We start from the raw sequence: 14659 nt of genomic DNA, 5'->3' as shown, positions 1-14659 counted from the left end.
AAATTCCAGAGTCCACCATTAAGAAATTTTGAAATTCCAACCTAACCTGTTTTTCTTGTATATTATTCCAATTAACTTGGACCTCAGTTACATTATTGTTTGCATTTCCTTTAAGTAGAATTTTCTGAGTTCACTTTTTTTTTCTCTGTTCACAAGTTAAATGCAAAGTTGTGTGTGGTGTGAGGTACCAGATTCATTCTGATCATGTCTAACCATTAGATTAATTTTCTCATGCATTAAAATTAATTATTAATATTTTGTATTAAAACAAGTTATAAGCATACATACCTCTGTATTTTATAGATTCTGATTGAATATGATAGCTAACAGAAGTCTTCAAAATGAATGATAACAACTAGAAAATTGCTGAAAAGCAGTAAGAAATCATGTAAATATAAGATACTGTTGTGCCTTTTATAGTCAGGTGATATAGCCCTGATTACAGTAGTAGAAACTGTTTATAGAATTATAGAGAAAATGCTCTAGCCTTTGCAAGGAGAGCACCCAGTCACTGCTCATAGAAAGAGTAAAAATTATTAGGTTAGCATCAACATGTCTGCCTAGTTGAATTTGTACTTCTTAATAGCCTTGTAAAATACCTGTTTTTCTTCTAGTTTGTGCCCTTGCTTTTGCTTGGGATAATTTGCCTCAGTGTAAGAAGCATAGGATATTTTTTTCCTTTGTCAGTTCACAATAGGTGATATATATATATATATAGATAGATAGATATATAGATATATATATATATATATATATATATTTGTTCCATATATATCAGCACAGCAAGAGTTAGATTCGGAGTCTCTAGTCCAGAAGGCCTACATCTAGAATTCACTGTGCTTGAGGGCTAAATTGAACACGAAATCTTTTTTTTTTGGGGGGTGGGGGGGTGTTGTGTGTATTTCCTGATAAACCTGGCAGTTCTAAGTGTCTCTATGTATGCTGTTTTCTAGTTCCCATGTCCTATGAGGACAAACAAGAATCTAGTGTCGTTGAATCTTCAACATGGAAAGCTTCACATAACTGACAAGGAAATGACCTTCCTTAAACACTGCAAATCAAAACCTGGTAAATGGTTCTTGAACTGTTGTTGTAACTGATGAGATTGTAGACCTTTATAAGGTAGACTTCTTTATAGGAATATTCCCATATGAGTGTGATCTATATTATATGTTGTAATGCTTTTTAATGTATTCAACTTACAAGTTAAGCCTTAATATTTGACAAATACAAAATGGTCTAGTGATGTAAAATGTTTCAATGGTATATTTTACATTAGTAAAATAAAATTTTTCTGTCTAAGTTCTATAAAGCAATGAGGAATTAGATTGAGTAGATTGTTCCTCCAAGTCTGAAAAAGGTGATTATTGTACTTGCTGGCACACATCAAGGTGTTTTAAGACAGCCTGATTATACTAAGGGATTGAATGGTATCAATATGGAGCAGGAGACTCATGTTCAACAACATCTATATCATTGACAGGCTTTGTCTTTGACAATTCCTGTTTCTATTTATCACTCATCTTTCAGCATGTCTCTGTAGCAGGTTGCAAATTGTCTGCCTTGCCAATTAACTTGGCAAGTCAAATTTGAATTATCTGTCTGTAATTCCTCTGGTAGATTGGATATTTTTTTCTTCAAAATAGGTACCACTACTCTTATTTAAAATTGGAATAATAACAAAAAAATCTATTCAAAAATTCTTTTTACTAAAAGGAAAGTGGATCTTGTTTATAAACCTGACCTTTCCCTAGTACATTTGCTTGATTAGTTCTGCATCTTAGATTCTAAGACAAGTTTTAATGAACTTTATTGTGCTTTCTCCTTGTCATATGTTGTATGCATTTAATTATGATATCGGAGTTCAATGATCCTTACATTTATTTTTCTAGACTGTATCACTTGGTGACATGATTCTGAAATGCTTTGTTAGCAGTTTTGCCCTTCAGCTGTAAATTGTGATTTTGTACTACTTCATTAATGGTCTGGAGTGCTTACATAACTACTTAAGAGAAAATATTAAGTGTAAGATGGTTCCATTAATTTCAGGGCACGGACATTCTATTTAGATACCCCTTTCCTTGTTCAAGGAGTACAACATTTTTCATTTTGATAAATGATTTGTCTTGTTACAACTTTTTAACTAATGGGTATAGAAAAAAGCCTGTTGAATAAAAATGGTATGACAAAAAAAGTATGACATTCACTTTGTTTTAAACAGAAATGAACGTAGCATAAAGTGATTTTATTGAACTGTAACAACAAAATATTGGAAGTTCAGTGCTGAACTGGCCTTGAAATTTATTCCCTATATAACATAGATCCCTTTGCCTCCATATTTAGGTTCAGATATAGCCGAAATGTTTAAAGACCAAGACCGGTAGAGACGTAGTGCTTAGACATTTGGCTCATTTGCCTTTTCTAAAGAATGCAACAGGTGTTCTTGTGTTGAGTGTCAGGATCAGCATCCTGGGCATGGGTTGCAGTTGGATGTTAATCAGATGAGAAAATTGTGCCCCACTCCTGCCCCTGACATGATTCTAGAGATGTATCCTAATTGTTGTGCCAAAAATGTCATATCCAGAATTTACATGGCTTTAACTGTTCCTGTGGTCAGAAACAAACTATAGTTACCAAGGAAGAAGGCTCTCCATATATGAGTGACAAAACTCTTTGGTCTCATAACAGCTTATGCTTCCTGAATGTGGTAGAAGTACATGCATGGGGTACGCTTACAGGATCAGACTCCTCTACAGGCTCTGTTTTGTCGTTGTTTTACCCCAGACAACAACTGAGAACCAGCCACCTGCTTACTTGCCCTCCTCTTTCCCTAGAGGGATGGGGAGGAGAACTGGAGAAAAGAAGTAAAACTTCTAGGTTGGGATACGGACAGATTATTTACTAAAATGAAATTAAATACAGTAACAGTGAAAAGTAATAGAACAGAAAAAAATAGAATGAAAAAAGAAGAAAGAAGAAAACCAAACCAAATGATGCCCAATGCAATTGCTATTCATCTGCTAACTCGATGCCACAGCAGCCATCTTCCCCTCCCCACCACTCACACCCAGCCTCAATACTGGGTATGATGTTCTATGGTATGGAATAACCCTGTGGCTAGTTCAGGTCAACTGTCCTGGCCATGCTCCCTCCTAGCTTCTTGTGCCCCCCCCCAGCCCACTTGCTGGTGGAGTGGTGGGAGAAGTAGAAATGGCCTTGACGCTGTACAAGCACTGCCTAGCAACAACCAGAACATCCGTGTGTATTTAACAGTGTTTTCAGCACAAATCCAGTACACATCCCAGTACTACCTACTACAAAAAAAATTAATTCTATCCCAGCCCAAACGAGGACACTTTTTTATGCTGAAGATGTTCCACTTTTTTAAAAAAAAGTTATGATCAACTGCTGTTGAATATTGATGTTTAAAGTATGAGGAGAATAGTTTCTCACTTGAAATTTTAACTCTTTCTGGTTTTCAATAGGGTACTCTTACTAAATATTTCATTTAACCATGTAATTTTATGGTCTACCTTCAGGTGTGCTACTGTTTGTGATCAATAAATAACAACTATCAAGCCTGAGGTTTTCAAAGTGGCTGAAGAATAATTGCACATTTATCCTCCCTTAGGAAAACTTTAGCCACGTTTAATACTGGTCTCCACTCAGAAAAGATTGAATCATATTATATAGTGAGTGTCCTTACAGAACACATATCCATATTGAAGTAGCTGAAGTATTAGAACAGTAATCAATTAATTCTTTCCAAACTGGATACCTTTTCCTGTTTTTTAATCCCATACAACAGCTCCACAGCCTGTATGTTATACATATCTCAGCATTTTAAGTTGCAGAAGTTCATAGTTCCATCCTAATGTGTTTCAGTAAATAATAAAAGGAAAATATTAAAAATAATAAAAGGAAATCTGTCTGCATGGGTTATTACTGTGAATGTCGATTGCATTTTTATATATATCAAATGAAATATATTAATGATTATATGTGTTTTTATTTTCCTCAGCTTCTGCTGATACTATAAGAAGCATCTAATAATATCAAGCAATTGAAATGTCTTTCACGTCATCCCCTTCTCTTGGTGCAAAAGTGAAGAGCCTAATCACAGTGCTGCTACCATGGATGCACCCTCTTATGAATGAAAAGGATGGATCCAAGAAGCCAGGTACAATTTCATCCCCTCAAAAGGATATTAATGTAATGAAGAGCATGAAGATGTTGTACCTTCCATATCATCTGTTAGAAACTGTATATGTGGGATATTAATCTCCACAAACAAATTTACCAGCACCATCCCACTTGCTACTAAAAAACTCATGTATAGTTCCCACAAATGAGTTAGTTTACCTACTGATTTTCCACTGGATGAGAGAAATTCATTAGTTTTCAGTAATTTCCAACAAAAAAACCTACTAATTCAGTAACAGCATCACATTCAACCTGTAATGATTTTAGTACATGTTAATACTAAGAACACGTTCAGTAGTCACCTTTTTGAAGACTCAGATTCAGGGGATGAACTGTTTTTCTGTCACTTTTGCCTCAGAATCATAGGGAGAGGAACTCCATATTTTCATGCAAATGAGTCTGAATGTGCAGAAAGGGTGTATAGTGTGTATGCTGAAGAGAGGAGTTGAAAAGGATAGAGGAGGGAACCTCTCCAGGTAGTGCTAGTATTGGGAGTACAGTGCTACCACAAAGTCTAAGCTGATACACTGAGCTTGTCTTCAGGGCATGATTCCACTGAAAAAGGGACAATGATTGCAGTCAAAGATTGTGTAAGCAGGAGAGACGTGAAAATAAAATTAAAAAAAAAAAACAACTGAAAACCTCCACAAAACTGTGTGTTGCAGGTTTGTTTATTGGCTCCTTAACGTCAGAATAAGAAGAGTTTTCCTTCTAATTAGCTTGGAGTTGGAGAAAACATCAGACTAAAGTCTGTACCGGGAAATGGTCCATGATTTGCACTTCTTATACTCTTTCCCTTTACTTTCCCAGGTAATGTCAGGTAAACAGTATGTTAGAAACTCAAGGTTCAAAATCTTGGTTATTCCTACATCTTCATGGGAATTTCCTGCAGCTCATTTAGACTGTAAACCTATTTCTAGAATGTTGGTTTAAAGACAGCATTCTGTAGGTTGCACAAAAATGTGGAATTCAAGGATGCTGAAAGACAAACATCCTTTTCTGCAAGCACAGATTATTTTTCAAATGTGGATGTAAATCAGATTGGTGGAAAGGAATAAGTGTCAGAGGACAATGGGAGCCATTCCTTGTCCAGACAATATTCAGCTTTTTTATGCTGCGTTCAGATGAAAGGAGCACTGGATTGAAATTAAGACAGTTGTGCTTATCCTTGATGTGTTAACAAGACAGTCTTATTCTCCTTTTTGCAAGTGTCCTCATAACAGCTACTATGCTGAAGAAATTATTATTCAAAAAATAACTTTCTATCTCACTCGAACTTTAAGCTGCAGAGTCTATTCTTCAACATTTTTCATTCCTATATTTTCATAAATAATAATTTGTGAGTCTAACATCTGTAAGTCTCTGATTCAAAATAAAATGTAAAAGGATTTTTTTTACCTGCATACATAAAAGATACTTTTAAGGTAAATACACAAAACTGCTTTCCCCTCCTATTTTTGATATACCATTAGCATTTTCTTTACTGTGCTTGAACAGGTACTATGATATGTTGAATTATACTTTGTTTGGACCAGATTCCTGTCTGATGGGAAAAGTGATTGACTTTTTCTCCAGCAAGGCTGGTATATGTCACTTGCAGACAGGTGCCATTTTTGTGAGATTATTGAAGTCTGACAAGACCTGAAGTATTTTAACACTCTCCTCATGCTAGTCAATATTCTAGATAATGACTTTTCATTTTAAATGCTTATTCAGATCTTTGATAGCATATTGATCTGTCAGATTTTGATTATAATATAGACAGGAATAGTGGAAGAGATAAAAATAGACCTTCAAATGAGATTATGATGTATATGGAAAGATCTACCTCTGGAGGGCTTTCAAGCTTTTTTTCTCAAGTTACCAGGGTATTGCATCTTCTAGAGTTACAGCAGTTATTAAACTGGTTGACAAGAGAGATGCAGTAGTTGCCTTGAAAATAGATTAGTCTGTTGAAGGAGGACTTGCTGTAGCTCAGATACTTCTCTTACAATAAGCATTTTAGCTCTAGATAGCCGTGGAAATTTATTGTGTCCCAGCATTAATGCTCATAAATACTACAAGATTCATACACTCTTTTTTTTTCGCTTACTGTGTCAGTTTCTGTGGCTTCTGAGGTGCTTTGAGCTTTCAGCAGATAACTGTGAAGCGGTCAACACCCACTTACCGACTGATCTGTAGGCAGGACTTTTACTATTTGTTAAAGATAAATAATCTTTTCCACTATGATTATATTTAATTCAAAAGTGGAAGTTATGATATGCATATATTTATGCCATATGTAAATTATAGATTCTGGCACAGTGTATCATTAATTTCTAGTCTAAATATAAAAATTCTATGTGTGTTTAAAAAGTAGGAATTAAGCTTTTAAACTGTTTAAAATCCAAAAGCTTTTTCATATCATTGGTAGATAATGTAAGTTTTCGTGACACTTCTGCACTTACTCCTGCATTACCAGTAAGTAGTGTGCTAACATCTCCTTTAAAGATGACTAATCTTCACTGTATCTTTTAACTGGAAAATGGAAGACAATATTCGTTTCCCTTCTGAAAAATGACTATGTGAAAATGCATCTTCCTACTCAATTTATTTGCCAGCTCTTGTATTCAGATTGCTTTACTGATTAAAGAGTCAGGACATCAAGGTTCAATTTATATTGAAGTTTGATGCTGTGCTAAGTTTTGGAAGCATTTCAACTTTCCATATATCCCAGTTTTCATATTTGAAAATGGGATAGTATTTAAAATTCATTTCTCTGAAGTGCTTTTAGGTGAAAAAAGGCATAGTTTCCTTATTTAAATAATTACATGGGTGAATGAGCAACACTTTTATTTTGCTGTGTGAGCAATTTGAAATAAATACTAAACTGTACAGAACTATCAACGATGACATAGCTTTTCTGTATTAGGCTTATAGTACAATATTTCCTCTTGATAGTTAAAGGAATGACTTTTTTTTACTTTATTTGTTACAAAAATCTTGTTCCTTTGTGGAACCAGGGCATGGGTTTGTTTTTTTTGTCTGTAAAGATATGACTTTTTTTAATGTTTAACTGCCACAAAGAAGCAATAACAGAAAAATTTAGTGTTATTATACTTGCTGGAATTAGATATACATTGAAATTATCTATTTTGGTAGTACACCAATGGGCTTAGGTTGGTTAATTCAAATGGAGAAGATTGGAAAAGATTTTTGAATAGAAGCCTTTCCTTGAGAAATTGGTTTAGAAATCCACTGTTTACTACCAGAGCCTCTAGAAGCCATGGATATGTTCAAATGTCTCTTATGACATACTGGTATATGCCCACAGCAGTCTGTTTACTTGTCGCTAGCTAACTCACGGGTGTAAAGAATCTCTGCCAGGGATGGTTTCCTGGCGATATTCAGAACAGATACGATTCTGTCAACCTTTCCTTTTGCTACTAGACTAAACTGTGATAAGAAGGACCTGAAAGTACCGTGTCTTACCAACTAGAGGAATTATAGTATTGTTTAGCCTTATTGTGTATGTGAGAAGAAACTTTGTAAACATGGGCTCAGCAATTTCATTGGGAAAGAAAGAGGCAGAGAGGAAGCAATGTAAAATGGAAGGCTGTAGCACTAACTTCAAGCGTTAGTGTGATTATTCTACTACCTGAGCATAAGTGGGTATGGCTGGTGTTTAAATGTCTTTATGTAGTGCATATTAGTTCTTTCTTTTAGCTTTGATGTTATTTTCTCTGTTTAATTTACATCATACAGCTTCAAAAATAAAAAGAGAAGATATTGAAGACCTATCATGGCAAGCTTTTCATATGGTGTAAGTCTAGGATAAAGGAATAAAAAGTTCTAATAATATCTTTCAAGCATTAATCTCTGCAAGATGTCGTGAAGACCAGAATTAGAGCAATATGTGGTCTTTACCATCTTTGACTGTTATGACTCAAAGACACTTTTGATCACTTGAAAAGAAAATTCAACACTTAAAAAGCACACAAACCAGTAGACTTTCCACAACAGTCCAATTCCCCATTTACATCACAGGGTTGATTTTCAATGCGTTTCACATAGGAAAAAATATACTGTTCTCACGATTGTTTGTATGTGTAGTTCTCCATACCCCATGCCGTAAATATGCCCACAGTGTCAGATCCATGCTGTGACCAACAATATATGCCCACTGGGCTAGGCTAGTAATATCTACTGTATTTTTTTTTTTCCTTTGCGTTTTTGCAAAGCTGCTGCTTCTTCTGTTTTAGTCAGGCAATGTGACTTGTTATAGTTTGGGGGATTGTAAAGCTGTCTATAAAAAGCATGCAACATTTGGACTCACAAATGAAAGCTTAAGCTCTCTACTGCAAAGCCTTTCTTTTCTAAATGTTTGCAAGGCATGTAACCGGAAAAAAAATGCTTCACATGAACACAAATATTTGTAGAACTCGTAGATAATGCAGTGGCACCTTAGTCCCTCCCTTAAGGTGAGGATTGTGACTCTTTACTTTGTTGCATTTCACATTAGAGCATACCTTAGTTTGCTAAGCTGTGTTGAATATCAAAGGAATCTGAAGTAAAATTCAGCCAAAAAATCCTTTTAAAGCATTGGAAATGACAGCTTAACTGCTTAGAAATGAAGACTTTTATTTAAAAAAGGTGAAAAAATTGTATTTGAAATGTCTTTAGAGGAAGGCAAGAGGGAGATGTCACATTGCTCTTAGTCCTATTTTATATGATTCTTTGAATGTGGCACTTGGATTGGTAATAATTTAGCAATGAAATATATTGAATAATTTGAGAAAAGTCAACTCTTGTCTAATTTTGTGTTTACAAGGTACTTGGAGTGTCTGCAGTTCTCTAAAATTTAATCCATTACATTGTAAAGTCAGAGTTTGAAGTCTGACCTGTACAAATATTTGTGACTAGTCAATTAAATTTCACAGTTCTATTCCTGTTTCCTGATTATATTAACTTAATCCACTGAAACAAAAGTAATGGAGTTTGAAGGCTTCATATTGACTTTCAGATAGACTTTGTGTTACTCAAGCCCGTTCAAAAAGATGCAGAAACATGCTGAAAGTAGAATTGTGAAAAAATGCTACCAGGTACTCAAATTATTCTGGACATGTAATCACAGTCTCAAGCCTGATTAATTTTGAAATTTCTAGGGTTGTCTGGAATCCTAGAAATGCAGATTTAGGATAATTTCGAAGCTGTTCTATATCTACTAGACTAAACTGATCTTAAATTTAAAACATAATTCACTGCAACTTGTGAGAACTAGTATTAGTGTAGGATTTCTTTTTACGTTTTTGAATGTAAATACTTCATAATGCATCTGATAAGAACAAACTTTCCAAAATACTTTAATATGGAGAAATAGAGTATTAGATATATATGTGCACACATACATGCATGTATGTGTTAATATATAGAATGAGAACATTATGACATACAATTTGTAAAGGAAATTATAATATTGATTTAAAATATTTATATTTCTAACTGAAGTAGTTGGCATCTTTTCTTCAGCATCCTCTGAATGAAATGTGTGAGTATTCTTCATTGATACTTTTTTTGTTTAAATATCTCCTTCAATGTATTTGAAATACAAATTTCAAACTTTTCAAATAAAAGAGAAAAATTTTAGTCAAGCTGTCACTTTTTAAAAGTTCTACTTAACTGAAATGTCATTATTTCATTGTTAATGAAGACAAATTTTTAAAATATCAAATGTAACAGTCGAAATTATTTGTATCTTCTCTTCTTAACTACTGTTTATTACTGCATTGTCATTTGCTACTCATCATGAAGCAATATATAATACTTTTGAAGGGATGATAATCAAATCATATCATAAAGAGATTTTTGAAAATTTGCAATTACATGATTAAATGAAGTTGTTTAACAGAGTCAGGCAAGAACATGAATCCTAATTGAAATCCAGAGTCAAGATAACCTTTGGTAGAGTGTTTATAGAATCAAGGTATCTTAAAAGTCTGCAAGGAGATCATAAAGAATTCCAGTATGAATCTAGTTGGAATTCTGCCTTTGAAATAGGGATTTAAAACTCTGAGAAGTGGTACTGATGAATTTATGGCAGAACAAGACATGCTTGTCATGCTCTGCAAATAGTCTGGGAGTAGTTTGTGTCCCAACAGTTACATGCAGAAATCTGAGTTATATAAAAAAAAAAAAGGAGTAAAAATATTTCTTGCTTTCAAATTAACCGTGTTATTTTAAACTAAAAAATTATACAATCTAAAAAATGTGTTACAAGAATAAAGAATTAAATTCATCTCCATACATGAAAGAGAATTAAACTATCCCATTTATTAATTATTCTACTAGTCCATTGACTAGAAATACCAGCAACATATGTGGGTTTTGTTATACTTCTTGCCTACCATTTGAGAGCTCCCTTGAATAAGGATTTCACAGTTCATATAGTACAGTAAATTGCATGCAGTTCTTTACGAAGAACTGGTACAGTAGGAACACCATGTTATTCTTCAGTGCCTATATCAAAACATTACATACAAAGGGAAAATTTAAGTTTCAGCTTTTGTGGAGACTGGCATAGATATGCAATCAGTAAATCAACTGACTTGCTAACATTTTTTATTAGAACAGGGTAAATAAAAGAATAAAATTCTGAGCAAATTCTGAAAGACATTCAGATCTGACTTTAGATGTTGCAACAAAGCCTTGACTTCAGAGGATCATAACTGCCTCAGTGAAAATGCTATGCTATATTATATCTATAGAAAATATACGAATGCATAAAATTTTAATAACTTAAAAGCTTTGGAATTCCACGGCAGGAAGAGCTGTATTGCAAAATCCTATTTGAAATGATACAACTGTAGCCCTGAAATCAGATCCCTTAGAAACAAAACTGTAATATCACAGTTAGAGAACACGATACTCCAAATTGTGAAGCTGTGAGCAAGACAGTGTTTCAAAATAACAATTGTTTGTAAACATCATTATTACCACCTACCCCTCCTAGATAGATATCCAGAGGTAACTTAGTAACTTTCTGGTAATTTTAAGGAAAAAAAAAAAAAAGACTAGTCTGAGAAACAATTTGGGGAAGAAAGTAATTGTAGTAGAGAGGAGTTTTGTTTTAAAAAATACTTTTTCAATTAAGCAAACAGAAATATACCTTCTGGTACTGTCAAATCTGATTAAAACATCAAATCTATTGATAAGATTTCTTTCTTCAAGTGAGCTACATTTTATGAAACAAGAAATTCTTAACTTCCACTTTATTATCTCTTGAAACTTATTTGCTTTTTATTTCTCCACATCTATTTATATTATTTTTACTTGATCTAACTAGTTTGAGTGCTAGTTTTCACAAATATGATTATGTTGGTTTCTGTAACAATTAAAAAGATAATGTTTAAAACTATGCCAAATATTGAGCGAATGAATTGTCTATCTTTGAGATAAATCTAAAGTACAAGTTCGTAATCTTGCTAAAATGTCTGCTTGCATTGGTTTTGGTCGACTATAGGCAAAACATTGCCTACATCTATTTCACTTGATGACAAGGGAAATTTTGAATAGAACAATTTTGAATATTTTCTAGGCCCCAGGCATTCCACTTCCTATTATTTATAACTGCTCTCAGGGTTTCAATCACAAGAAGAAATGCCGAATTTGTTGCTTAGCAAACTCCTTCCTTTATGAGGAGGAAAGAAAATTTGGAAGATATAGTTCACACTAAAAAATCTGAACAATGATTTTAGTGATCTGATTGAGTTCATGCTAATACCTCAATACTTGATGGTGAGTACGGTAAACTACCCAGAGACACATAAGAAGCTGCATACCTGTAGTTATTTTTATTGCTACATCCCATAAAACCAGGCTCTCGGATCAATAGACTCGTAAATCAATAAAACATTTCCCATGTTATAAGAAAGCACTAAACATCCATGAGAAAACAGTTTCTAGCCCAAGTACTAAGAAAATTGGAATCCATTTATTTCAGGGCATGTTTTTCTCCTAGAGTCATTGTTAGTGACCTTATTTCTGTGTCTAATTTTTTCCCTTGAATAGTTTCCAGCAGGTGCTATATTTAATACTTCCAGTCCTGGGTAACATACTGGAGTTAATAATGTAATGGCAAAGTTTTAATGTTCACTAATCTGGTTTTGGTTGGTTATCCTGAAAATAATATCTGCTTGCCCTGTTGACAGCTCCAAACACTTTGGTGAACAGGTGGGGCGTTTTCTTTCCAGGAAATGTCAGTTTGATGTCTGGAAGCAGATGTAGTTTTTCCCGACTCAGTGTGGGTCTCTCTTCTAACTTAATATGAGCTCTAAATAGCTGACAGGTGATAATACATCTAGTCAACTCAAAGCACATTCTGACTATACTGCCAGTTAGTAAATGGTAAACTTTGTTTCTGCAACGGTGATCTCAAAAAGATCACCTTTTAGAGCAAGAAATAATATTTAAAAACATTTCTGATTAGGAAAGCAAGTCAGACACCTTCATAGAAACATTATTTGGTGAAACAGGTGATATGTTTGATATCCAATATTAAAAATTTTAATATATAATATAAAATATTGAAAACAATTTTCATGGAAGAATGAATTATTTAAATATCTATTGAAGGCACCTCTAAAATAAGGAGAATACAGATATCTACATGTAATCTGACTTCATATGTCAGCTCCAGAGCAAGCAAGCATCTAAGCCTAAAACAATAAATAAATAGTTTCTTCTGGAACTGTTTTCATTTACTGAGCATTTTGAGTGGACTAAATGTGGTTAGGTGAGTACAGTTCTGAAGGGCTGAAACTTTTTTCTCCAGGCTTTGGTACTTTTCTGGTGACTTCCATGGTCATACTGGTTATCCCAAACTTACATTATTTGGGTTTTTTTCTGATAGAAGAAGGGAAAGAGAGGAAGACAAGAGAAGGGAAGTTCAGATATCAGGGCATTTTTTTCTGCTTGCTTGTGATCCTACTGTCTCATTTCAGTCTTCCCTGGTCTGAGAAAGAGAGCCATCTGTTCCTCTCATCTTCCAATTTTTCCAGCATTTGGTCCAGCATTTAGCATGCAATATTTTCTTCTAGATATAATAATTTGTTCTCAGAGAGCTGCACTGCTGAGAATGCTCAGCTAGTACCCAACTTTCATTCCTGCTCCAGCTAGTTCTTGTATGCTACTGCAAACTGTGTAGCCTGAAGTGAGTATTTAATATCATGCTGTGATGACATCTGACTCCAGGTTATGATTGGTTCCTGGTTTGGATCACAGCACACTTAGAAAGTAGAAAATCAGTTTTGGGGTTACCAATATAGCACCTGGAAGCAAAGCAGATTTAAATCTGAGGCAGCTGTTCAAGCACCATTAATATGTAGGTGCAACAGTGTAGTGATCACATTTATGAAATAGAAAAGTTCTTCATATTTCGACTGCATGCAGTGCAGATGGGCTGTTTGGGTTAGCTAAAGAAAACCCTGTGGGAATGTAGGATGTAGAAGGTGTGACAACTGGGCTGTATTGTAGATGTGTTGACATTACAGAATCACAGAATGGTAGGATTTGGAAGGGACTTCAAAAGATCATCTAGTCCAAGCCCCAAAGCAGATCTGCCAAAGCAGATCTACCTGGATTACATTGCACAGGAATACGTCCAGATGGATTTTGAAAAGCTCTAGAGAAGGAGAATCTACACCCTCCCTGGGCAGCCTGTGCCAGGGCTCATTTACCTTAACAGTAAAGTTTTTTCCTTAAGTTTAAGTGGAACTTTTTTGTGTTCCAGATTTTGTCCATTACTCCTTGTCCTGTCACTGGACACTACAGAAAAAAGTGCTGCCCCATCCTCTTGACATACACCTTAATGAAGTCCCCCCTCAGTCTCTTCTCCAGGTTGAACAGCCTCAGCCTTTCCTCATAAGAAAGTTGCTCCAGTCCCTTGATCATCTTGGTAGCCCTGCACTGGACTCTCTCCAGAAGTTCCCTGTCTCTCCTGAGCTGTGGAGCTCAGAAACAGACACAGGATTCCAGATGAGGTCCCACCAGGGCAGAGGGTGAGGAGAACCTCCCTCATCTGCTGGGCACACTCTTCTTGATGTATACCAGGATGCCATTGGCCTTCTTGGCCATGAGGGCACATTGCTAGTTCATGTTTAGTTTATTATCAACCAGGACTCCAGGCCTCTCTGCAGAGCTGCTCTTCAGCAGGTCAATCCTCAGGCTGTACTGGTACATGGGGTTGTTCCTCCCCAGGTGAAGGACTCTGCACTTGTCCTTGTTGAACCTCATGAGATTCCTCTTTGCCTAACAATCCTTTCTGCATTCTTGATGGTAGCCAGGCATCTACAGTCACAGAAGATTCCATCTCTGAGGTCAAAGCAGTTCTACTATGAAAAGAAGAGGATGAAATACATGTCTAGGGAGACAGTGCACAGATCTTCTGCATATGATACACCAAAGATTCAGTATTCTGGAG

The 14659-nt window shown here is 35.0% G+C and overlaps 1 protein-coding gene across 1 annotated transcript in view; it reads left to right on the top strand.

The window, feature by feature from the left end:
- Window positions 1-14659, top strand: part of IQCM (IQ motif containing M) — a 139858-nt gene that overhangs the window by 83084 nt on the left and 42115 nt on the right. The window contains 1 exon segment of the mRNA XM_061993183.1: window positions 4022-4180. Coding sequence (XP_061849167.1) covers window positions 4022-4180 — 159 coding nt within the window.

The sequence above is a fragment of the Colius striatus genome, chromosome 3 (genome assembly GCF_028858725.1).
Source record: "Colius striatus isolate bColStr4 chromosome 3, bColStr4.1.hap1, whole genome shotgun sequence".
Taxonomy (NCBI): domain Eukaryota; kingdom Metazoa; phylum Chordata; class Aves; order Coliiformes; family Coliidae; genus Colius; species Colius striatus.
The sequence above is the reverse complement of the archived record's forward strand: the minus strand, read 5'-3'. Positions and strand labels throughout refer to the sequence as shown.